Here is a 22,263-nt window from a genome sequence, read left to right as displayed (position 1 = left end):
CAGCATACTCAGATCACCAGGCTGCTCAGTGGCCATTGTTACAGAGGAAAAGGTCATCCCAGATAAGTAAGCCATAGTTTCAAGCACTGTCTTAGACATATCAATGACAAGGGCTCTCTTAATCTAAGTTTTCTATACTGGTAACCCACCTGGTTCTATTAATCGAATCAATCCCTCATGATGAGCTACTTTATCTTTCCAGCTCTTGGTGTTGTTGGCTGCCATTTCCAACTTCTTTTTAACTCCCTGAAACAAAGATCCAGCACTCTTAAAAACAAGAAATTTGCTTTATTTCAAATAAAAGTGTGAACACACCCTCCCCAATGGATACAGGTGTGAACACACCCTCCCCCTCCCCTGACACTGAAGCCATCCCACAAAAGCCAGCAAGCATCCTTTGTTCATAGTTCAGGCAGGAATACCTAGGTTCATGAAGTAATTTGATCGGCTGTTAAAAGAACTAATGATGTATTTCAGTATAAGCTATTATGTTGACAGGGGAGATCAAGTTCATGTTTTCTGCATTGGTGGAAGGCTGGTTGTTCCCCATGCAGATTGAAATCCTCATTTCCATCTCAAAATAAGTTGATGTTTTCTGGTGAAGCTAAGACTCAGACTCAAGCTTCATGAATGGAGCAGTGGTTTCTAAGCCGATCTCCTGCTACCATCATGACCACAAGCAGAGCAGCTTAAGCATCTTGGGCCGCATCCAGACAAGCACAGCCATGCAGTGCCACATACCACACGTTCAGTCGTTCTCTGTCCTGCAAGGGAGCAGCACAGAAGGTTCCACAGAGAAAAAAGGGGAACAGTGCACACACAGGCATGTGCTGCTCAAAAGTGGAGCTGGGCCACCTGAAGCCACACTGTGGCTGCCAGCTCAGTGCTGGCCCCAGCCTTTTCTGCCATGCCCAGGGTAACTTGCCAGAGCATGAGTGGCATGGGTGTTCCCCATGGACAAGTAGTGGTGGCACAAGGTGCACCACTGCTAATTGTCCCTGGGGAACCAAACATCCACACCACATGTGGACATGGCCTTGGAGTTCATATTCTTAAAGGCATTAGCAAAAGGAGCAAAATTGCAAGCACCAGAACATCTTTTCACTGCAGTCCTAGGACATACATTTCTTGGACTGAATAACGTATTTTTTCCAAATACCAGCAAGGCTTCCAATTAACACCACCTGTTCTAATGTTAAAAGAACACTTGTTCACTGGAACCTGGATTGAGATGAGACACGTTTCAGTATATGCCCAGAATTCCCTGACCTAGGCTCAGCTTCCTGTTTCTCCCAAAGACCTTCTATATGATCTTGAGTAAAGGTCACTGGATTCAAACAGGGATGAATGAATTTTAAAAAGGTCTATTATGCGCATTACCAGCCCTTGGCTTTCTTTTAATTCAGCTATCAACAAATACGTGGCATAAGCATCAGAAACGCTGCTGAGACATGCAGTCTCTCACCTCATATTGTTCAAGTGCTTGCTTCCTTTCCAGTTCCAGCTGTTCCAGTTGTTGCATAGCAACTTGAAGAGCACGTTCTTTGATGATCCTCTGGTTCTCTAGCTCTTGCTTCTCCGCTTCTGTCATCTGAATAGTTTGTTGCTGCTGCAAGTGCCATTTTTCTAGTTCGGCTCTTTTTCTTGACTCTTCCTCCAATAACCTACAGAGGTGACAGTGATGACAGCTTCTCTTGGTTGGAAAATTCAGCTTATATGTAAGCAGGGCTATCAAAAAAATTCCTGGAGAGTAACTTTGGAAGACAGGGCTCTTTTTCAAAACTGCAAATGTACACAGGTGGATTCATGAGTTTATGATCTCACCATTGGAAAGTACTGTTGGAGTTGTTTCAGCCTGCTGTGCATGCAGTCATAGTTTCATAGTTTCTAAGGTCAGAAGGGACCTGAGCAGATCATCTAGTCCGACCCCCTGCCATGGCAGGAAAGAGTACTGGGGTCAAACAACCCCAGCAAGATGTTCATCTAACCTCCTCTTAAACACCCCCAAGGTAGGAGCCAGCATCACTTCTCTTGGAAGTTGGTTCCAGACCCTAGCCGCCCTGACCGTGAAGTAGCGCCTCCTGATATCTAACCTAAACCTGCCCTCTGCCAGCTTGTGACCGTTATTCCTGGTCACTCCTGGCGGTGCTCGGGGGAACAGTGACTCCCCCAATGCCCGCTGATCCCCCCTGACTAGTTTATAACAGGCCACAAGATCCCCCCTCAGCCTTCTCTTTTGGAGGCTGAACAGGTTCAGGTCCCGTAGCCTCTCCTCATAGGGCCTGCCCTGTTGTCCCCTGATCATGTGAGTGGCCCTCCTCTGGACCCTCTCCATGCTGTCCACATCCCCCTTGAAGTGCGGCGCCCAGAACTGGACGCAGTACTCCAGCTGTGGCCTGACCAGTGCCACATAGAGGGGGAGGATCACCTCTTTGGACCTGCTCGAGATGCATCTGTGGATGCATGACAAGGTGGGGCTGGCCTTCCTAACTGCCTGCCCACGCTGCCGGCCCATGTTCATCTTGGAGTCAATGATGACCCCAAGATCCTTTTCCGCCTCCGTGCTGACAAGAGTTCCCTAACCTGTAGGTGTGGTGCTGGTTGTTCCTCCCGAGGTGCATCACCTTGCACTTGTCTGTGTTGAAGCCCATCCTATTCTCATCCACCCACCCTTGTAACCTGACTAGGTCTGATTGTAGCCTGTTGCATCCTTCCAGTGTGCCCACGTCCCCCCACATCTTAGTGTCATCAGCAAATTTGAACAGGGTGCTTTTTACCCCCTCGTCCAAATCACTGATGAAGATGTTGAACAGTGCGGGCCTGAGGACAGAGCCCTGCGGGACCCCACTGCCCACGTCCTTCCAGGTTGAGAAGGACCCATCCACTACCACCCCCTGGGTGCGGCCCTCCAGCCAGTTGGCGACCCATTTGACTGTGTGGGTGTCTACACCACAGCCCCCCAGTTTCTTAATGAGAACGGGGTGAGAGACAGTGTCGAAAGCCTTCCGGAAGTCCAGGAAGACTATGTCCGCTGCTACCCCCGCATCTAATGATCTGGTGATCTGATCATAAAAGGCCACCAGGTTGGTCTGACAGGACCTGCCACTGATGAACCCATGTTGGTTGCCCCTAAGCATGCAGTCCCCTGCTAGACCCTCCTGGATGTGTGCCAGCATAATTTTCTCGAACAGCTTGCCTAGGATCGAGGTAAGACTAACCAGCCTATAGTTTCCCGGGTCCTCCTTCCTGCCTTTTTTGAAGATGGGGACCACGTTGGCCCTCTTCCAGTCCTCCGGTACCTCACCAGAGCACCACAAGAGCTCGTAAAGCCGTGCCAGGGGACTTGCAGTGACCTCGGCCAGTTCCTTTAGAACTCTAGGGTAGAGATCGTCCAGACCAGCTGACTTGAATACGTCCAACCCCTCCAGAAGCTCCCTAACTAAATCCTCGCTAACCCGTGGCCCAGGTGTGCCTCCCCCAGCAGGGAGGTGGCTGTTCTGGTCCCTACTTAGGAAGACGGAGGCAAAGAAATGTTAAACATGTTAGCTTTGCCGTCTGGTGTGACGACCAAATTTCTCAACGCGTCCTGCAAGGGCCCCACATTACCCGGGACCTTCTTTTTACCCCCTACGTATTTAAAAAAGGACTTCTTACTGTCCTTAATCTGGGAAGCTAGTCCCAGTTCCATCTCTGCCTTGGCCTTCCTAACTACCCCCCTACATCCCCGAGCAACTACAGAATAGTCCTCCCTGGTGATGACCCCTTCTTTCCATTGGGTGTAAGCCTCCTTTTTAGCAAGGAGACATTCCCGGATGCTTTCGGTGAGCCATGGAGGCTTGTGTGCTCTCCTGCTCCCTTTGATCCTCGTTGGGATTACCTTCCTTTGGGCTTGGAGGATCGTCTCCTTAAGGAGCGACCACTCTCCTTGGACACCTGGCTCCCCTCCCCTTCGGGACTTCAGCGCTTCACCAACTATCCTCCTTAGCTCGTTGAAGTCTGCCCTCCTAAAATCTAGGGCGGCTGCCTTACTGCATGCCTTTGCAGTCTTGAAAAACCACAGAAAAGGCAGGCGTGCAAACAAACAGTTACACTTGTCACTAAATAGGAGAACTGCTATCCACAGCAGAATATGAAGATACAGCAGGAAGTGAAAGTTAGCAGCATTAAATTAAACTGGGATAAAATACAAGCAGACATGGCAAGCAGGTAATCATTAATTTCCAAAGCCTGTTTTCAGAAATGGTAACATACTCTAGGTCTCCAACTTGATACAATAAAGTGGCCCTGTTTCCTGAAAACACTGAGCATCCACACAAATATTAAAGTCTCTCATCTCTGAAATGCAGCAGCTGTATTTCTACATTTGTATTCGAAAGGTATCACCCAGATAGTCTTTGGCATCTTATTAAAGAGGATTCCTATTAATTACTGTGCATCTGTAAACCTCCCTCTGCAGAAGGGCTGGGGCCTAGCCTAAACACCATCTGGCCATCTGAAAAGCGTGAGATTGGACCTACCCAACCTGCAGGCCCAACAAATTGGCAGGTCCTCCTGGGCTTACATCATTGCCTTTCAGCAGTGAGCAGGTGGGGATGGAGGGTTTGTCTTTTACTATTGGTTTATGCTTCTTGGGGGTGAAGAAGAGTTAGGGGGAGAGAGGAGTAACTGCCACAGCGCTTCTGTAAGAGAGGGGGTGTCTATGGAGAGGACTTTGAGAGATGTTGGGGGATCTCTCCTGTTCCCCTGGGGCCGAGGCAGGGCAGGGTGGAGGGTTAGAAGAGGTTTCTTGTAACTGGATGCTGAGCGCTTGGCTGGAATTGGCAGAAGGGTTTAGGATCATAGGAAAGGGCTGGAAGGGACCTCACAAGGCCACCTAGTCCAACCTGCTGCTCAAGGCAGGATTATCCCTGACTAAACCATCTTGCCAAATACCCATCTAATCTCCATTTGAAAGTTTCCAAGCATGGAGAGTGCACAACTTCTCTGGGCAGCCTGTTCCAATCCTGACTGCTCTCAGAGTTGGAATGTTCCTCATCTCTGGCCTAAATTTCCTGTTGCAGTTTGAGGCCATGGCTCCTAGTCCTGTCCCCTACAGCCACAGATAAAAGTCCATCTCCATCCTCTCTGTACTCACCCTTGAGGTACTTGAAGACAGTTATCATATCCCCCCCGTCAGTTTTGTCTTCTCCATGATAAATAACCCTAGTTCTTTCAGCTTTTCCTCATAAAAGTTATCTCCTGGGCCCCTGGCCATCTTTGTTGCCTCGCACTGGATTCTTTCCAAACAGTCCACATCTTTCTTGAAGTGCGGTGCCCAAAACTGGGCATGCTACTCCAGGGGAGGCCTCACCAGAGCTGAATACAGCAGAAGAATCACTTCCCTTGATTTGCCAGTGACACTCCTGGTAATACAACCCAGGATGCTGTGGTAGAGAGGGAGGTTGGTCCAGGAGGCATTGTTTTGGGGAAGTGGGAATTCCCAGGTTTGGGGAAAATGCTTGGGTAAACTGCCTCAGGGTTGTTTGTTTCTAGTTAATGTTCTGAGCCATTTGGATAGGCTGGGATATCAATCTAATAAACCAACAAACTCCCTGCTACATAATATCCAGGGGACTCCCACAGATACTGACATCCCAGGCCCCAAACCCTACCTCTCCCTGGCCCTCCCCACAACACAATTGGTTTATTTCTTCTGTGACCTGTAAGATTAAGATCAGACCTGGCTTGAAGCTTCCTTACAGTCTCTTCATCTTGACGTGCCTGTTTCTCATCTTCCAAAGCTCCCTGTAGCTGTTTATACATTTCTTCCAGTTCACACACTCTCTGCAAATACTGTTCCAGTTCAGATGATTTCTGAGCAACCTTCTCTTCCATTTGCTGTCTTACCTGGCAGTATAAAGGATAGATGAAGAGAACACATCATCCCTATATGTGCCTGTACACTGATTACCAAAAGAGCAATTTGACCTCAGTTCAGTCAAAATGTTGTGCAAGTGGATACTTTTATGATGGTTTATACCTGTTTAAGTGCAGTCTGGTTCATGCCAGTCAATGTATAGATGCTGCTAAACTGCCAGAACCAGCTTTAAAATAACTAGAGTGTTCAGACACAAAAGTTAAAGCCTTTTAACTGGGTTGATTCAATTAGACAAGCCCTTACTAAGTGCTGGTAAGTTTCACAATTATATATCTAAAATGATGGGGAGAAGTGGTGGTAACTGTGACAAGGGTAAAGTTTGGAAAAGCAGATGAGGAACAAGGGCAGCAGGAGAGAAGCAAGCAAGCAGTAAGTTAGAGAGACACAAAAGTAAAGACAGAAACCAGGGGAAAGGCAGAGGCAAAAGGTGACTCTTGATGACTCGGTCGGTCTCTGCTCCTCTTTTTAATTTCTAGCCAGAGCAGAGGGTCCAGGAAAGCTGATAGAACAATTCTACACTCTATTCTACACTACAGGTTTTTACTGGCAGAATAGACCTACATGTCTGAATACAACAACTCTGTAGCATAGACAAGCCAAGCCTTATGTTAAAGGTCTTCTACTTAGTTTCCTGTACTCTCCAAATGTGCCAGGCATGGCAAGAATCTAGTAGCTCAGAAGCAGAAAGTACCAGTAGGGGAAAGTCCCTTCATACCAATGCCAGGATAAGAGGGCATGGGAGGGAACAACGGAAGCCAAAGTAAGAGATGGTTGCTACCTCCCCAGCCAAGCCAAATCTCTCTTGGAGTATAAGTGCCCAAAGAAATAAAACCCAGGCCTCCCATGGGCATAGTACAGTCAGTATGTCACCAGTTCAGCATGCTAACTTCAGGTGCCTAGACACGAATTCAGAGGCTGCTCCAATGCACTGTAATTACAGCCGGTTGGAGCAGATTCAATTAATCATTAATTAATGGTAATTACCATGCTCCAGCCAGCCTCCATGTCTCATGTATCAGTATCCGCCTGCTTCAAAAGGGCAGCAGAGGCGCTTTATCCAAAGTGACAGCTAGGGTCCTTTACTGTCAGTAACTAACTTGTAATATAACATTTAAGACAACACTAAGACCCTGAACAATTATAAAATTAATACTTTTAATTAGTAAACAGATCCTGGGCTTTCCAATTCAAGGTTGTAAGGCCATACCACTAGGTATGTGGCTTCCTGAGTTTAACATAAGCTCAATATTTTTCAGCGATTGGCTTTTCAAAACAAGAGGCACAGGAGTCCAGAGAGCCAAGTCCAATCCCCAGCTCTGCCATTAACTGATTTTGTGATCTTGGACAAGTCGCTTAACTCACTCTTCTCTTCTCAACCCTTGTAAAGTACTTGGAAAACTTAGGTTGCAATTAGAAGAAAACTGCAACAAAAGAGTTAAGAGCTACTATTTTCATAAGCAACAGAGTTGCAAAGCTTGTAATAATTTTAAGATGATGAATTTTAAGAGTGAAAGAATCAAATTAAACTTAAAATCATGAAGAAATCCCCCCCTAAGTCTCTCTCCCTTTGGCACTGATATGCCAACCAGGTTAAAATCAAGCTGGCCCTGTAATCCTGGAGAGGGACATTTTTTAATATCAACACAGCATGAGAATACTGTATGTCCATGTTTGTACACTCCCAATTAGAAACTGATTACCAAGTGCCCACAAGCAAAGTCATAAGTGAAAGCTCAGCGAAAGCTCAGCTTATTAGATACTGGAACAAAGAGTTTTTCTGCAATCACAAACTTACCATTTTCTCTCGCTCAAGTTCTGAACTGAATCGGTCCTGCAATTCCATTTGAGTCTGAAGACGTTTTTTCTCCTCTTCTGAAGCCCGAGCAGCTGCTTCTTCAAGTTGCTGTACAAAGAAGGAGCTCTTGTTCAATGACCTTAGCAGGTAAACACTTTAGTTTTTACTGTACAAAAAGTGAATTTGTTAAAGCTGGAAGTGTTTCTGAGAAAGGAAACTTGTTAAGTAGCTCTGCTTCAAAAAAAACTTGCAACTTTGTCTCTCTGTCCCCGCTTCATTTGGGCCAGAAAGAACCTTTAAAATTTAGAAATGAAAAGTCAGTTTTAATGCAAACAAATGATAAATTCTCAGAATAATAATAAAAAAATGATTATCAACAGACTTAATATCAACATTTTTCTACAGGTTTTCAGTTTGAAAATGTTTTCTAAGAATAACTTTTCTTCCAATCTGGTACAGGAAAACTTTTCTAAACCTCAACTTGATAGGAAAACCATTTCCCTTACAACTTTAGGCAAACCTGCCTTCAAGAAATTCAAGCAATAGAGAATATGTGTAAAGAGGTAGGATTTATTTATTTATTTTTTAAGTGGCAGTAATTCAACATCAGAAAACAAGTAATTCTCATAGTCAAACTATTAAACACTGACTGACTCAATTAGACTTTGTTCCATTAATGGTGTGGTAATCATATGTACATTATTCATAAGAATAGCTAAGATTGGAGCCAATTATTAGTACCTGACATAATAAAGGAAATTATTATACCAGAGGGGCATGGTCATAGCAAAGGCCTGGGAAACAGACACTGGAATCTAGTATTGAGTCTGGCACTGGTACCCTCCACAGTCTCGGGAGAGTTAGCATGTCTCTGTACCTTCACTCCACAATGAAGGCAACATCCCTTTCTCTTTTCACAGAAAGAGCTGGGAGCCTTAGCATTTGTGTGAAATTTCTGACCGATTCTCATAGGCCATGTTTAACTCTCAAAGCATTCTACAATTTCCTTTCCAAACAAAAATAATTCCTTCACAATGTCATCTCTGCAAAGAAATCCATATACAGTTTTAGGAATGACCATTGTGGAAAGTGTTTTTTAATGCAGTATTTTAGGCTGGGATATTTAACCAAGCCTAAGTGCAAGTTTCCTACTCCCCATCAGCTCTCCAGGAGAGATGGGAAACTTTCTTGCTCCTTTTTGACACTCAAAAGTAGGCTATGCCTGTATGAGCTGGCCGTTAGCTAACAGAAATGACGAATGCTGACCAATACGAAGGCAAAAAGGGAGAAAAGGAGGACTCTTAGATTGCTTAAGAAATTTTACAAATCACCTAACTAGTATTTGACCGCAGCTATTTAAAATATACCTGCTCCCACCATTCTTAATATAATGGGACAAAACACAACCAATGTGAACATAAGAGCCAAACACATCAGCAGCTTTATAACACTGGAATCTGAGAGCCCCAATCCTCCTAGTGATGCCGTATGAGCTGAGCCATGCATTTTCATAGCACCTGCAGGCATCAAGGAAGATCCCAGTCAAGGCAGAACCAACTGCTGCTTGGGACCTAGTTGCTGCTAGAGACTGATGACTAATACATTTTTACCCTGAATTAATGTCAGAAAAAACCCTCTCCTGACCTTTGAATAGGAACTTTATAAATCAGGTTCCAAAGAGGACGAGGAGGTCTTTAGTGTGCTCAAACTTCAACTCACCTCTGAGGAGAAGACACATGATCTATGCATCACTTAAAGCAGCGATAGCATGCATGCCACAAGTGGCATGGACAGCCTGTGTGTTGGCATGTGGCAGAACTGGGAGGGGACAGGAAGCACATAGAGTAGGGAACAGAAAGCTGAGCAGAAGATCAGGCAGAGAAAGGGGATCAGAGTGGAAAATCAGTAAGGGTGAGGGGTTTAATGTGTGACACATATGCTAAAAAGGTTGCCCTCCACCCCCACTGACTTAAAGAATGCAAGAGCCTTGTACTTGGTCTCTCTATGGGGTGAATTTTACCCTTTCAAGAGATTAAGGGGAGTCTCAGAATTTCATTAAATGGATCATTACCAACACATATAAAGGTTTGGATTACAGTATTTTCAGAGTACACTTGAGTTGCCCTGTGTGCTGCTGGCTCACAGTCAGGTGCAGCCTAAGCTCCAAACTTCCCAGCACTATTCAGTTTCCAGGACTGCTTATGTAGCCTATTTCCCTTAAGCATGTTTTCTGAACTAGTCAAGAACTCCTAATTCTTCCATCAAAAATGCCCCATACTTTTAGTTTGTGAAAGTGCAGCACCTAGTTTGTTCATAGTGCTAAAAGTTAATTGTGGGTATACTTGCAAGACAACAGCCTAAGACTGCATGTCAGCACTGGACACAAAGTGTGCAAGTCACTGCCGTTAAACTTTATGTCCAGTCACTCTAGGTTACTTCATAACTGGATCTGATCTTAAATGTATTATAATCCATTTTCCATTCATGAGGTGCCCAAGATAAAAAGGCAGAAGTGTTTTCAATGGAAATGCAAAATCAACTGCATTGAGACGGTTATGAGGAAAAAACTTCTGCTTTTCATGTCATGTAGCTAAAGAACACGAGTTTTAACAGCCTGCAAGGACAGCAGGGGAAAGTGCATGCTTCCTTTCTAAGGATGCACCAACAGAGATCTTTGGGACCAATACCAATATCTGATTTTTAAGGAGGTATATTGGCCGATACCAATCCGAAGTCTGACATAGCATGGACAGCTGCCTCCAGCTGGTAAATCTGTTGTGGTGGAAGGAGAGTGGGGAGAGAAGGGGCATGGGGGGGGGGGCAGATCAACCCCCCCTGTGGTGAGGGAGGGGGCATGGGCAGGGCACAGGACAGAGGCATGGCTTGTTGGGAAGGGGTGGCTCCTACTGCTGCTGGAGCCCTGGGAAGGCATGGGGACAGGAAGGGCATGTGTTCCCAGATCTGCATAGGGCAAGTGAGCAGGCTGCAGCTGTGGACTGGGGCCGGGCTCTTCTCGCCAGTGGCAGGCTCAGAGTTGGGCCTGTGGAGGGGGCTGCAGCCACCCCAAATTTCACCATAGCTCCCTCCCAGCACCGCCACCGCTGCACGCCTAGCACAGACCTGGCTCTTCCTGGCTCAACCCCTGCCTCCCCCCATGTGCCAGGAAAAGCCAGGCCTATGTCAGGTGCTTGGTGGTGGCACTGGGAGGGTACTGCCCGCCCACCGATGAGCTGTGCCCTTTCTCCTGTGCCCCACGTGGGAGGAGCTGGGGGTTGAGCTGAGGCTGTGCCAGGCATGCGGTGGCAGTGCTGGGAGGGAGCGATGGTGAAATTTGGGGTGGCAGCAGCCCTGGTGAGAAGAGTCTGGCTCCAGCCTACAGCTGCAGCCTGCCCGCTTGCCCCATGCAGATTCAGGGGCTCCCCCATCCCTCCCCCGGTGTCCTCCCAGGGTGCAAGCAGTAGCGGGAGCCACCCCCCAAAATGAGCTGCACCTCCATCCCACATCCTGCCCTGCCCTAGCTGGGCAGCACCTGCCACCTCTGTCTCTCACCCCGGGGGCCTTGATCTGCTGCCCCGCCCCAGCCTCTTCCCTCCCCTTCCACCACAACAGACTTACCAGCTGGAGGCTGCTCTCCATGCTGCCGACCTCTGCTCTTTGCTGCTTGAGTGCTGTGCTGCACCTGCGCACACGCACTGGCATTTATCAGCCAAACTATCAGCCCCATCAGGCCAATTTCCAACATAGCCAATTTTCTTTATATCGGTACTGATCTGATATCGGACCAATGTATCATTGCACCTCTGTTCCTTTCATGTGCTGTATGTCATGAAATATAAACAGTGTATATAATCAGCACTATAAAGAGCATGTGTACTGTAAGATGGTATGACCAGGGAAAGAAAAAAAGTCAACAAAATGAACAACATAAAAAGAAAAACAGAGCAGAAGACACAGGCCAAAGAGCCTTCTGAATGTGTTTAATGCTACTGAGGACTCAATGATTCATTTTATTTGATAAATGCAGATCAGCAGAAAGAATGCCAATAACATCCCCCTCCCTTCCCTGACTCTGCCTTCCCCCTGCCCTCGCCTCCAGCCATGTCCCTTTAGTCTTTGCACACCACTTTTCAAGAGAAAACTACATTTTAATTCCTTCTAGAGCCTTAAAAGAATAATTTTGTTATTCAGCTGACTTCTCAGCTTTCCCAGAGAGGAAAAAGGTTATACCTATTTTAGATACAATATATCACAATTTTAAGATATGCAATCAGAATCTTTAGGGCTTAAAAGGAAAGTACCATGTACAATTAATTTCCCTTCTGCATTGGGATAAAACACATGTCTAGCACGCTAGTTCCCAAGACAAATCAGACTGTAGGCCTGTTGCTGATCTAGAAATGGCAAGTGTGATGTTAGGAAAGAAATTTCAATTTTTTAAGCAAAATAAGAATACATTTATCTGGCTATTTCTTCCCCTAATGATTAGAAATGGTAGCTGTCTTCACTGTACAACACAGGGAGATCAGTGTAAGGCTCTGGTGTTGCTTGTTAACAGGAAGAACTATATGTAGCAGCTGAGACACAGGGTTGGCAGTACTATCGATAAAAATGGTCTATTTTTTTTAAAGTTCAACAGACACTTAATTAAAAAATGTGGTTAGTCAATAAAAGCTTGATTGGCAGTTACTTTCTTGATGAATAATGCCTCCCCTCCACTTAAAAATAGAACAGAATAGATATTTTAATGTTCACAAAACCTCTCATTGGAGCTATCACACAGATGCAGACCTCTCTTGCATCCAAAGTTGATTGAGATATTTAATCTGCTGTTATAGTGAACAGGAATGGCAGATGTGTAGCGCTCATTAGGGCTGTTTATAGAACCATCTGCCAATTAGTCTTAATCTAAACTTAACTTCCTTGAAGAGTTCTGAAGACTTATTTATCTACTTATAAACTTTCTGCCAATGCCAGTTCTTTTGTTTTCTGAACCCAGTTCTGCAGTATGTATCCAAATTTGATCCAAGTTTGATTATAAACCAACTGCACTCCAAGCACTGCATGTTCATCTCAACTATAAATGCCTAAACTGCTCCAACAGAACTGTACACATGCACACAAATATTTTGCAACATGTTTCAAGGGGTGTTTGTCAGGGGTGGATCTGGCAGTGGTGCAACTGCAACCCCTTTTGATTCCTGATCCACTCAAACTCTAAAACCAACTGCCTGAGAGGGGCAGCAGCATTTCTATTTGGGCAGTGCTGAAAGAGTCAATTGACATCCTGGTTCATTATACTCTCCCTGATTCCTGCTAATCTCTCCCCACTTCATAGGTGTTAACCCTATCCCAGAGGTATCCAATATATGGCTTGCAAGCCAGATCCAGCCTGCGAAGCTGCATTATTTGTCTTCTGGCACTGCCTATGGGCCTCAGAGTGACCCGCAGACAGCACATGGGACGTTGGATGGCCCTGTGTGCTGTACAGAGCATTCATTCTAGCTTATGAACCAGAGTGGCTGCTGTAAACAGCACAACCCCGGAGTCACTATGTGCCATTCCAGGGCGGTGCTGCATGCAGTGGATACTCTGGAGCTCGGGGGCCATGGTACACAGTCCAGCACTGGTGGCAGCTCTGGAACCAAGCTGCATAGCCCAGCAGCTCGTGAGCTGTCCCCATACCACTCTCCTGGTCCCTGGAACCAAATGAATTTGACGTCCCTACTCTATCCTTTTAAACGTTCTTGATGTTCTGCTCTTCAAACTATGCTTTCTTCTGCAATTTTGCTGTCTGTCAGCCGTTGTAATGTGTGTCTTCCATTTCACAGCCCTGCAGAGTGTTTTTAGCTCTAGCCTTAACCCTAACTCAGGTGTAGAAATAGCTGACAATAAAATACTGGTCAAGATGCTCAAGGCCAGATTTTGTTTTATGAACCTCAGTAAGAGATGTACATTTAACTATAATGACTAATGACACAGCAGCTTTTGGCTATTTTGACTATTTTTTGCCTTGTTTGTGGAGTTTTTTAAAACTTTATATACAAATCTAGCAAAATAGTGTACATTTCAATATTTGCTTTGATCTTAAACTGAACAATATACTGCTAACCCTCTAGCATGCAAGATTCTAGTTTCTCTCTAACTGGAGAAAAGTGCATTATGTTATACATGATGACATGCCACACTATCTGCACCTTCCTTTTCAAAATCCTGGATCCATTCATGGTCTTTGTACATATGGTTGTAAGATACACAGTGGGACAGGGTTTTCCTCTCAGTCCATGATACCTCATATTATGTGATTTTTGTAATCCAGTAAAACTAAGAAAATCCCAGTGGAAGTGGTGAAAGTGTCTAGTTCCTCCTGGCTCCTAAAGGGGCCTAAAGCCACACCCAGGGCATGAAGCTGCTCTACAAAGATCACTGGGATGTCCCTTATATTGAGATGACACAGGCTTTACAACCACCCTCTCCGGGAGGCAAGGGCCAAGCTAAACCATCTATTAAAACAGCCTCTAGAAAACTGTTGTAGCAATTACTACCATTGAGGCCTGGTTTAGTCCCCACCCAATTCCAGGATGAGCCACACATGGGCAGATCTAGGATTCTGAACTTAATTCATTTTTCTCCAGTTAAAAATAAACTAGAAGCTTTACAAATATGCTAGGCATCTTAGTCCATTTAAAATCAAAGCAAAACAAATACAATTTCATTGGAAGGAATTAAAAACAATCTACACGGCTGTGAAATAGGAGCTTCATTACCAGGAGCAGCTAATAGACAGCAGAACTGCAGAACAAGGCTAGCTTGACTAGTGCATCATGAAAGCCATTAAAAAGAGATGGCTGTTAATACCTGTGGAATGAAGTGCCTAGAAGGAATCTGGTAGATTATAATGAGCCATGAAGTTAACTAACTCCCTCCACACTGCCTGACTCGAAATGCTGCTGCCACTGCCAGGTAGTTGATTTTAAAGTTGGAGTAGAGCAGGACTCAAAGAGGTGAAAGTGTACCAGTGTACCCTGCTAGATCCACCTCTGGAACCAGCATTAAACTTCTTTGTCTGTCCCTCCTGGCTATCTGAGATCTTGAGCTAGGCAGAGCTCAAGGGGCCTGCTCAGTGCACCTGCTTACACTTGCACAGAAAACACACATATGGCTCTGACATACTAGTACTTTAAGAAGTTCTAGGCTGGTTGGGGACAGCTGAAAACTTGAAGGCTGACAGCCTGCTCCCACCTTTCTCACTCTCTCCAGCTCCTGCTGTTTGTTTTCGTTGGCGATTTGGAGTTCTTTCATTTGCCGCTCCAATTCCTCTTGCTCAGCTAGAAGTTTCTCGCGCAACTCTTTCCGCTTCTGCCGTGCTTCTTTGTGAGGTGGAGGGCTCCCCAACCTCAGCAGGTTTACAGTGGTCTGAATGGCTGAAGAGAGTCCAGAGGTGGAGGGAAATAGCAGTTAGAAGTAACACTAAACTCTACATAGCCTTGCTATTAAAACAGTCACGCTATTGTTTTAATCATGCATGCCAGCTCCTCCCTCCTACCTCACTCTCATTATGTGAGTGACTGCACTCTACATATTGCAGTGCTGTTCATTGCTCAAAGGGGACTATCCAGCAGTTCCAATACACCAACCCTATTTCACAGGTAATCAAGGTTAATTCCTAATGGGGCATTAGATTAAGAGGTTTTGTATGTAAATAGTTGCGCGACTCATCCAAGAGATAAGGCCCAAGATAAAAAAGAAGTGCAAAATTTCCATGTACTAGAAGTTTTTTTTAGTATTTCCAATCCAGCTGCACTTTTATTCTTTAGATGCAATCAACCATTAGTACTACTTGAAGTTCTCTCTTAAAATCACCATTTCATTTTGCTTGTACTCATTATTAGACAAGGTAATTCCTTCCAGCACAAAAGTGGTTTGGTTTAACTGTATTTCAGGGACTGAATAAAAAAACCAGCAAAAATAATCAACTGTTAGAAAAATGAATGAAACACAGAAATAAACTAACTACAACTATGAAACAAGATCATTTTAGAGCAGGGTAATTTTTACGTAGACGTCATGTGTTAACTTAAATCAAGTAAGTACTTTAAAGCCAAACAAGTGAAAATAATATGTAGTACTCTGCATTACAGTGATGCACAGATGTTAGGTGGCCTTACCAATGTTTTAAGTAGAGGCCTTTGAAGACAGGATTCAAGCCAAACCCACTCTTACCCTCACTGAAAAGAACTATCATCGATTTGTAGGACAAGACTGGAGACAGGTTGTAAACACAGCAGGTCCTGCCCTGTGCCATGACCACTAAACCGCTCTGCCTCAAACTAAGCAATTAAACTAAAATTGCTCATCTCAGCACATTAAATCAAATCTTCTCCACTACAAACATTTTTCAACTCACTTTTACTCCCACAACATTTAACTCCAGATCAGACAGGAAATTTGTGTTAGAAACAACAAAACATGTGTTTCATTTAAATTAGTTTTTGGGCATTCCAAAGTACATGGCTGAAGCAAATCATTTACTGAAAGTAAACTACCTGTCTGAAGGGCTCCATCATGTGCTTCTCCTGCAACATCCAAACTCACAATACAGTACTAGATTCAACTTGCAAGTGTTTTGTTAAGGCTTTCAAAAGAGGTCTTGAATGCCACTTTTTCATTGCCTAACCTGATACCCCAGAAAGAAGTCCAGCTCTCTGAGGTGGGTGCCTAGTGCTACCTGATAAATTGAGCGCCCTTTAAATTATTTCAGTCTAATCATTCAAATACAGATGTAAACACCCAATCACTAGTCACTTTTGAAAATCTTGGATTTAAGCATAGGCTTAAATAAATGGCCAAGTTGGGATCTTAACTCCCACAATATCTGATACTTCAAAAAACTTACCCTGAATCCATTCCTGCTTCTTCTTTTTGTCAGAGGCACTGATTTCAAAAGTTTTGTCTAAACATTTTATAAGAAACAGGCATTTTTTTCCATCTTTGTCAGGCAAGGACTAGAATAGAAAACAAACCATTAAAATTCCAGTGAATCTCATTAGTCACAGCTAAACATGCTTACAATTATGGTATATTTCAACTGCATGTTTTATGCATATTTTATGTTGCACATACAATTGTTTGGGTATTTAAAGGAGAAAAAGCTGCTGTCCCTGGACAACTGAATCCTTAGAACATTGTTAACTTTTACTCCTGACACTTCTCATTTAAGCACCTGTGTGTACAAATAAATGCAAGGTGGTTTCATTATAAACTCTTTATAAAAATAAAATCTAGAGATAATATCCAGAGGGAGCCACTAATACAGAGTAAAAAAATAACTACTCCAGTATCACCTAGCAAATACTGCGAGTCTACCACCGAAGAAGATAGTATATTTCTATATTTAGAGAAAGTTGCAATTTATTCTTACCTCTACACAACAGTTGTCATCCAAGATGATGTCTCCTTTCTTGTCTTTTAAATCTTCACTCATATAATATGAAATAATATTGGGTCTTAGTACAAACCAACGCTCTGTCCAATTTTTCCTTCTGTGGCCTTTTTTCAACATATAGCCCTATAAAAATAGTGATTATTTAAGTGTCTGGTACCTACTGTATGGGTTTGACCTTTAAGCACAAGGTTGGAGGGCATAAGTTAGATCAGGCCTTAAGTCAGTGATTGTCAAGCAAGCTGCCATAGCAAGGGCAACCCTTTCAAGGGTGCCACAGGTTCCACACAAAGATATACCAGGTTTTGCACTGTCAGAAGTACAAACACTGTTCACAGGATAAACACAGAGATTCTGACCTGTTGTGGTCTTTGAATTCTTTTCAGCAGAAGAATCGATCTATTATTTTTCTGATGACATCAACTTCAGAACAATCACATATGGAAGTCATCAACTTAAAGGTCGTTAAACAAGGTGCACAGAACTTGAAGGTAGGTATTGTAAGCCTACTGCTTATTGTGTGCATGTTTCAAACAAAACCACCACTGCCTGCAAATATTTCTACTTCCCTAAAACATTTTCTGCTACACTGCTCACTTTGCTGAATTCTTAAAAATGAAATAAATAAATAACCCAAAAATATTGGGTTTTTTAAATAAATAACCCAATAACTAGAAGGAGAGTGAAAACCATATTCCTGGCTTTTTTGCTGTGTTGTGGGAGCATAGAGCAAAATCCTGACCTTAACGGGAATTTTGCCATTGATTTCAATTGAGCCAGGACTTCACCCACAGCATTTTAGTTTTTCTGAAAGCTACTCAATCAACCTAAAATTCCTGAAAGATGTGTGTCTCCAGTTCCTGACCTCTGATAGTCTCAAACTTCTTATAGCAGATGGCCTTTCAGAAACCAGGAAGGAGGAGTCTGACAAAATTGAAAGTGATTCATTCTCATCTGAACTAGAAGCAGAGCCATTAGTGGAATTTTGGCTCCATTTATTTACATTTACTGGTAACTTGAACAAAAGCACTGATGCCTTAGCAAAGAAGTATTATTCTTGATGTAATATGGGACTCTTAGTTGAAAAATCATCTAAAAGTACTTGGAATATCAGGTAACTGATTAACTATACTTGAAAGTGGATTCAATTTCCCAAATGTTTCTTGGTAAAAGGAGCACCCAGGGAAAAACAAAAGCACTATACTTAATGCCTCTCTATTTTATGTGGAAAACGGATATAATTGTGAGAGAGAAAAATACTGCAGTTTTCTTTTGAAGCAGAATGAGTTCAAAGTCACATCCCTTTTCTTTTCCCGGGGGCAAAAAAGTTTACCAGAACCTTCTTATATTTCACATGGAGAATTGTATGTGAAATGCAAGCACTGACATGCTTGTATTTCACACAAAGGAAATATTAAAGAGGTCACAAAGATTTATTTACTTAAGAAAAATTAGCATCCTTTCTTAAGCTCCACAAAGGCATAACAAATATACAACATGTTTATGTATAATTACAAATGCCAGCTATTTTAAGAACCATGGCAAATAGGAGAGACAAATTGAGAGCTCTCTATTAGCTGAAACCATGGCAAACATGCAGTTTCAGCAGCTGCCAGCCAACCATTATGCAGCTTTAATGTGCCTGTAAGAATTCCACTCCTTCTGACTTCCTATCAGATCCCCAGAATAAACCACATTTAGTCCCAGTTTGTGCAAAGTTTAAGGATTTGGTTACAAAGTGCATGATCTGCCATTCCTCTCAACTAGGTATACCTTTGAAGTCTGATGATTAAAAATTAAGTAGGTCAATATTAATTGTTGCACTATTAATTATCATACTAGAAGCCACACACCTGTTGTTCTTTATCCAGTGTAGTAAAAGCTATTTGAGAAGATGTTCCACAGGAAAGGATGTGCATGTTGAAAGATAAATACCTTAATGGTCTACCAAACATTTGATTTTACTGGCTTTTAAGAAGGGGCATCAACATGAACACTAGTCAGTTTCAAAAGATGAGTTTTAAGTTCTATCAGTGTCCAAGTTATACCAGCCCCTGCTGCTATGCTGGTTTTGCAATTAGTCTCATATTTCTTTTTTTTCCCTGCCCTACTTGTGTGGCTCTCTCACTCAGCAACAAGGAAAACTGACAGACTCAGAGTCCAGCAGTTAAACTAGCTGTAGACAAAGTACCATCATACAGTTGGCGAAGGAGCATGGTAGTCTGATTTGTAATTCAAAGTTGCCTTTTTAGGATGAGTCCAAAAGAGGAAGTAGTAACAGAGAGGAGTTAGTTTCTTAATAGAAAGAAGAGACTGGGAAAATGTATTCACTGAATATACAAGTTCATTCAAATACAAGGGGCAATATTTCCACTCTGGGTACTGCCCTGAGCAAGAATAAGATGCACCTCTTCAGGAGCAGATTTGAGAGGGACTGTAACTAAAGGGCACCTCCCTAAGCTTCATTTGTCTCCTTCCTTTCTCCCAGGCAACCTAATGTCTATCAGACAAGAAGGGCTATTATCCCATGCATGCTCCACTCCTCCAGACAACAAGGAATAAACTGGAGCCAAGGTACTGTCCATTCCCTGGCCTCCCCACTCACTTGCTTCATGGAGGGAGTGATTAAATAAACTTTGTTTATGCCTAAATACCCAGTCTTTAAGATCTGGGTAGCCACGCAGGAGCGCAAAAAAGAGTCTCAGAAGTGTAGCATAATTTGCACAATCCATCCTTAACCAGACAGGCAATTTCCTGCTCACGAATGTATTTAGTAATTTTTACACAGTAAAAATACAAAAAACAGATTATTGTTAGGATTTCTGCAAATCAGCTTCTTGTACATTTCTAATAGCCCCTCTAATAGCCCCTAAAGGAAAAGCTTTTGGGGGTAATAACCAATGTATGAAGTATTATTATCATATTTTCAGAGAAATAAAGTCACAAATTTAAATTTTGTGCACTGCATATCTTTATTGCAAATTCTGGAGTGTCCAAAATAATGTACAATAAAAGGGTGGAGTAAACTCATGTCAGGAATTGGCACAGCATTTATTAATAGTTTGAAATTATCATCCTGAAAAGGAGTCAGGATAACTTGGAGTTTGAGATATCCAGATGCTAACTGCGTAGACCAAGGTATGTCTAAGACTGTCAAACCCCATTTTCTTTGCAAAACTCCCTTGCCCAGGGCTGTGCACAAAGCTGGAATACAGCCCATTGTATTCAAATGAATTTGTATGTTCAGTGAGTATATTTAGATAAAACTCACTTTCACACAGTCTCCCCTTTCTATTAAAAAAATTCTTCCCTGTGATTTCTTCCTCTTCCATAGGCATTTTAAAGAGATACCTCTGACTTAGAAATTAAGGTACCTGAGATTTCACCAGTGCCTGCACCTATGCCAATGGTGAGTATGATGGGTTTGGGTGAGGAATAGGAGCCAACTTGTAACAGAAAACTGTTTTTGAAAAGCAGTGAAATATTCCTGAACAAAGGCACAGTCACCAGAGAGGAAAGAAAGGAGACAGTCAAGATAGGATACCACACATTATATCAGAGACTGTATGGTGTCAAAACTGAAAATGTTTTAAAATAACACAACACGTTTCCTCCTCCCTCCCCCACCCCACCCCTCGATTTCCTTTCAAATCCCAGATGATGAACTGACCCGATGCCAATTATTGTATTTTAACAGTATCAGCAGAATGGTTGAGGACAAAATTCAGCTGATCAAGAGTTAAGTAGAATAGATGATTTGCATTGTTGAAAGCACTGTTTGGTGCCAAGACTTTCTGATGACTTCTGAATGGATCTAGAAAGCCTGCCAAGAAAGCCTTTTTTCTCCTTATGAAGAAATCAAAGATGACAGATATTCCTCCATATGGTACTTGTGAGCATGAATTACAACTTTAGATAGGTGGAGGCACACTGCCTGAAAAGAGCATCACACACATGCTTGATTTAGGGTTTTAAGGAACATCTTTTTTCCTATGAAAGAAATGTAGTTCTTTAAAGCCCTTCTTGGACCGTCAGAAATATTTTGGGGCCGAATGATAAAATAGTAAAATGGCAATCCTTCCAACTGGGGGAAGAAAGGAGATACAGAAGACTGACAGAAATATCTTGTGAATATCAAGACAGATCTATTATTTTCTGACCAACTTCAGTTTAATAAATTACTAACCCTACGATTTATTACGTAGACGTAGACAGTGTGCAGGCTTGCTTATGCATAGTTTTTATACCAGTTTAGCCTTACATATTTAGGACCAGCGGACAGTTCTAGCATCATAAAAACATCTATCAGGTACAGAACTTTTATTCTACAAAGTAGCTGCAGATTAAATGTTAATATTTTCATAAAAGCTTTAAAAAATTACTAAACTTTTTTTGTGGATATTTTCTTAGCTAGTGAATTATTAATACCAATAAAAAAGAAGTTTGTATTTTAAGTCAGAAATGCAAAGGCCCGTTTTCCTTAGGTTCTTACGTACTATTTTCCAAAGACTAATCCCTCACAGTACTATAAGGAATGAATAGATCTTTTAATATTTGCAGTTTTGCTTTCATAAAGAAGTTACTTGAAAAAATAAAAAGTCACATTTAAAAACCCGTGAAAGCTGACAAGTGTTTGGACTTCTTCAAAACAATAGGTAAAGAAACTGTTATACAAGTTTTAAATGATCTCTTAACCCTGTAACACATTTATTCCATTTCACACATTTATGCAGTTCTTACCTGTTTCAATACATCTAATATCAGCTCATTAAAGACCTCGTTAATTGCCATTGATACTGTCTGTTTGTCCATCCCTTTGCTGAACTGTCCACTTCCAATAAGATCAATCAGTTCCCATACAGAAAGACCTTCTTGATTGGTGTTGAGACTGATCTTGTAATGGTCAAACTGCTCTTGCTGCCAGCCTGCCCCCATTGCTTCTGTGAGTTTTTTAAGCAAGTATTCAATCTGTAAGACATGCAAGCAAAAATGTACAGTTAAACAAGAAAAATGCACTCAAATGCTTCAAAACTTTGATCCAAAACGTTCAAGTTCTGGTCCCTAATTAGGTTCTTTAGTCCATATTTAGGCACCCAAATGAAAAAAAAGGCC

General features: G+C 42.8%; 1 protein-coding gene across 1 annotated transcript in view; it reads right to left on the bottom strand.

The window, feature by feature from the left end:
• The window catches only part of SWAP70 (switching B cell complex subunit SWAP70), a 66,780-nt gene that overhangs the window by 3,932 nt on the left and 40,585 nt on the right, over positions 1-22,263 (bottom strand). Inside the window, exons 4-11 of the mRNA XM_090032678.1 lie at positions 21,892-22,119; positions 17,131-17,277; positions 16,606-16,714; positions 14,952-15,133; positions 7,713-7,820; positions 5,720-5,886; positions 1,466-1,664; positions 150-246 (exon numbers count right to left, since the gene is read on the bottom strand). Coding sequence (XP_089888804.1) covers positions 150-246; positions 1,466-1,664; positions 5,720-5,886; positions 7,713-7,820; positions 14,952-15,133; positions 16,606-16,714; positions 17,131-17,277; positions 21,892-22,119 — 1,237 coding nt within the window. The remainder of the gene's footprint in view (positions 1-149; positions 247-1,465; positions 1,665-5,719; positions 5,887-7,712; positions 7,821-14,951; positions 15,134-16,605; positions 16,715-17,130; positions 17,278-21,891; positions 22,120-22,263) is intronic.

The sequence above is a fragment of the Crocodylus siamensis genome, chromosome 2, assembly GCF_052110815.1.
Source record: "Crocodylus siamensis isolate JL-2025a chromosome 2, ASM5211081v1, whole genome shotgun sequence".
Classification (NCBI taxonomy): domain Eukaryota; kingdom Metazoa; phylum Chordata; order Crocodylia; family Crocodylidae; genus Crocodylus; species Crocodylus siamensis.
This window is presented reverse-complemented; position numbering and strand designations above follow the sequence as displayed.